At 40.8% G+C, this 3,703-nt stretch overlaps 1 protein-coding gene across 1 annotated transcript; it reads left to right on the top strand.

Moving 5' to 3' along the window:
* The first annotated feature begins 1,391 nt into the window (after window positions 1–1,391).
* Window positions 1,392–2,330, top strand: LOC139705618 (olfactory receptor 2M3-like). The gene has a single exon (XM_071611775.1). It carries the CDS (start codon window positions 1,392–1,394, stop codon window positions 2,328–2,330), a length of 939 nt encoding a protein of 312 aa, XP_071467876.1.
* The last annotated feature ends 1,373 nt before the right edge of the window (window positions 2,331–3,703 follow it).

Raw genomic sequence — 3,703 nt, 5'->3', positions numbered from 1 at the left:
TGAGACATGTCATTCAGAATTGCAGGCATGAGTTTATTAGAAGGAATGGGGAAGTGACAATGGGATGCTATCAAGGGAAATGGTGGGTTCTCCTAGAGAAGAGAGGGGTGGTGCACCCTTCTTGCCCTCCAGTTTTATTGGGATCCTAGGGAAATTTCCAGAGTGTCCCCCAAGTCCCCCTTCTGACTTTGACTGACAGCACAGGAACTGCCTGTTCCTCCTCCAGAGACAGGGTGGTGCTCACTGAGGACACTTAGTCCCTGATTTTGCCTCAATTTCCTGCCCCCTGACTCAGTTTATCACCCTCGGACAGTGTCCCTTTTCTTATCCCTTCAGTAATCTCATGTCCTTCTGAGTGACATGTCTGAAATCTGTCTGACTTCATCACAAGAACAGGGGTTTGAAAGGGATGTTTTAATGCAGCCTCCATTTCTCAGAAGGCCCCAGTTCTGAAACACCACTACAAGAAACAGAATTAATTGAATAAACAGAAATATAAGATAGAATAGTTTCTTCCATCCAATAACATTTATTTACTTAGAAATATCCGTATGGCATAAATTCTATTCTAGATAAAGTGCTCAATGTTTTTTTTAAATGACTTTAATCTTTATAACACTCTACAACACATTATTCACATTTTCTAAAGTAATGCCTAAAAAATTATTAATTGTTTAAGACCACCCAGCTAAAATAATCTTTATCAGGGTTTGAACCATGCCCTAGCACACTGTCTTATACCCTCTTCTCCAGGTGAGTGTCAATCCCAGAATGTTCCAGGACACACCCCCTTTACAGGTGAAATGAGGGTAGGGAACTGTCAACAAGGCTACATTTCTACCAAGTTCAATACGACCTCCTAACAGACCTCTTACTATTGATGTATCAATTTCTTGGAATTTCTTTCCACTGGAAAATGCTTCCCTGTACATGTTGGTAGAAATAATTTTATAAGGAACATAGACTGAAAGTGTGGTATTTCAGTTGAAGAAGGTTATGGAAAAATATCTCCAACTTTCCAAAATGTGAAATTCTCCTGGCTCTTAGTGAAGTGGTTAAAGGATAAACTAGTCTGCGCATTTGACTTAACTTGTTGCTCAAAATGGATTTGAAGCCTCTTGAGAAGCCTCCTACAGGCTTAATACAAAACCTACCAGGCTGCTGGTTTGCATTTAAAATTCACTTCACCCTACAAGTGAGGCTCATCATCCATAGGCCACAAATTTTAAAAAAAAAAATTTCAGTAAATAATTTTGTCATTCAGAAGCAACTTTGTAGGCTTTTGCTACAAAGTCGCAACTTTTTGCAACTTTGTAGCAAAAGCCTTTATATTCTATGACACATCCTGGATGTTCCTTACAAGCTGTCCTCTCCACAGTGAGCAGCTCACCATGGCCTGGGGAAACCAGACCTCCAGCCCTGTCTTCATCTTGCTGGGCATCTTCAACCACAGCCCCACCCACACCTTCCTCTTTGCCCTGGTCCTGGGCATCTTCACAGTGGCCGTCATGGGGAACTCCACCATGGTGCTCCTCATCCACCTGGACGCCCAGCTGCACACCCCCATGTACTTCCTCCTCAGCCAGCTCTCCCTCATGGATCTGATGCTCATCTGCACCACTGTCCCCAAGATGGCCTTCAACTATCTTTCTGGCAGGAACTCCATCTCTCTGGCAGGCTGCGGGACCCAGATATTCTTCTATGTGTCCCTGATGGGAGCCGAATGCTTCCTGTTGGCAGCAATGGCCTATGACCGCTATGTGGCCATTTGCCACCCATTAAGATACCCAGTTCTCATGAGCCAGAAAGTCTGTGGTCTCATGGCTGCTGCTTCCTGGCTTCTTGGCTCCCTTGATGGTATAATTGTCATTGTGGTAGCCTTGTCCTTCCCATACTGTGGTTCCCGGGAAATACCCCACTTTTTCTGTGATGTCCCTGCCCTGCTCACCCTCGCATGCACTGACACCTTGACATTTGAAAGGATGATGTTGATCTGCTGCATCATTATGCTTCTGTTCCCTGTAGGCATCATCATTGCTTCCTATGCTCGTGTGATTCTGGCCGTCATTCACATGGGGTCTGGGGAGGGTCGCCGCAAAGCTTTTGCCACCTGCTCCTCCCACCTCATGGTGGTGGGCATGTACTATGGAGCAGCCATGTTCATCTACATGCGGCCCACTTCTGACCGGTCCCCCACCCAGGACAAGATGGTGTCGGCCTTCTACACCATCCTCACCCCCATGCTGAACCCCCTCATCTACAGCCTGCGCAACAGGGAGGTGTCCAGAGCATTCATGAAGGTGCTAGGGAAGGGAAAGTCTGGAGAGTGAGCTGGCTCTCGTGTCCACACATTTTTTGCTTGATGTTTAAATTTATGGATTTAACCAATACAACTTGGTAGCAAAATTTTTTACAGTGAAAAATTTATACTCAACCATATAATATTTGAAATTGAAGGACATTGTACATACTCATTTGTTCAAATATTTCTCTTTTCTTCTTATTGTGGTAAAATGTTTTGTACAATTATAAGTGAATATTTGCAACAAGAGGAAGTACAGAACTACATGGTTTATTTTCATAATGACAACATGTGAGAAATATTTATCCATTCTAATACCCATTGTTTGCATTGATTAAACCTACTATGTCTTTTAACAAATAGAATTTAAGAAATAGTATTTTTATATTTGTATCCAACTTATACCTTAGGCTGATCAATTTGTAAAAAAGTAATCAAATTATTCACAGCATTCTTATAAAAACTAATTAAATTTAACCAAATGGAGAGAAGAAAGTTATCTTAAAGTTGACTGGGTATATGGACACTGTGTTCCTTTAGACTGTGTTAGATATGTTTCCACTTATTTCCTTCTACTACAGACATCACGTATATACATGGGAGACTGAAATGTGAATATAATTCTTCAAATTGTAGACTTATTCTCCTTAGATATTGTGATTCTTATTTGAGGCAAACACAGTAGTTGCATGGAAATGTGGTCAGTTTTTTTAGAGAAGTCTAGATTTTCTGAAATCCACAATTGCGTGTAAAATATATGTGTAATATATATATATATATATTCATGCTTTTTAATAAAATTTATTCAGTTCTGGAAATGTTTGTATTTTTTTAGGGAAAACCATTGTACTTTAACATGAATTAAAACTTCTCTCTTAAAACTCTGTTGGAACATCCCCACCAATTTTGTTTTTTTTATTGTATAAAAGTTACCACATCCTGGTCACTCTAAAGAACAACTATGCTTCTTATCACAGCTTACATTGGTCAGTGCCAATATCAAATAGAACTTCAGCTCAGGGTCTTAGAACATCGAAATCTAAATGTTGGCTGGGAGTGCAGTTCATGAAAAGTTCAGGGTCATGTTGTCTTTTCAACTTACTGCTGCACATTCAAAGCACACTGCTCCCATTTATGTGCTTACATGTTCATTCATGCTGCCAAATGAATACTCACCTGAGGAGGTATGTATTGCAAGGTGGATTACTTGGTCAAATACCCTGAAATACCATGTTAAATTATCTTGTAATGATTGGAGGATGTGAGGAAGGCAACAATGCAAGGAGGTAGGTGATACACAGAATCTAGAGATGATTTCCAAGAGAGAGGCTATAAAGAGATGGTATATTTTATGTACAGAAAAGACAGCCAAAATCCAGGTTTGCTGACACACACCTGGGA

This window comes from Marmota flaviventris, chromosome 5, assembly GCF_047511675.1.
Source record: "Marmota flaviventris isolate mMarFla1 chromosome 5, mMarFla1.hap1, whole genome shotgun sequence".
In the NCBI taxonomy this organism is placed as follows: Eukaryota; Metazoa; Chordata; class Mammalia; order Rodentia; family Sciuridae; genus Marmota; species Marmota flaviventris.
The sequence above is the reverse complement of the archived record's forward strand: the minus strand, read 5'-3'. Positions and strand labels throughout refer to the sequence as shown.

What these genes read in the sequence shown, in the direction of transcription:
- LOC139705618 (XM_071611775.1), top strand. Translation starts at nt 1,392, where the DNA reads ATGGCCTGGGGAAACCAGACCTCCAGCCCTGTCTTCATCTTGCTGGGC.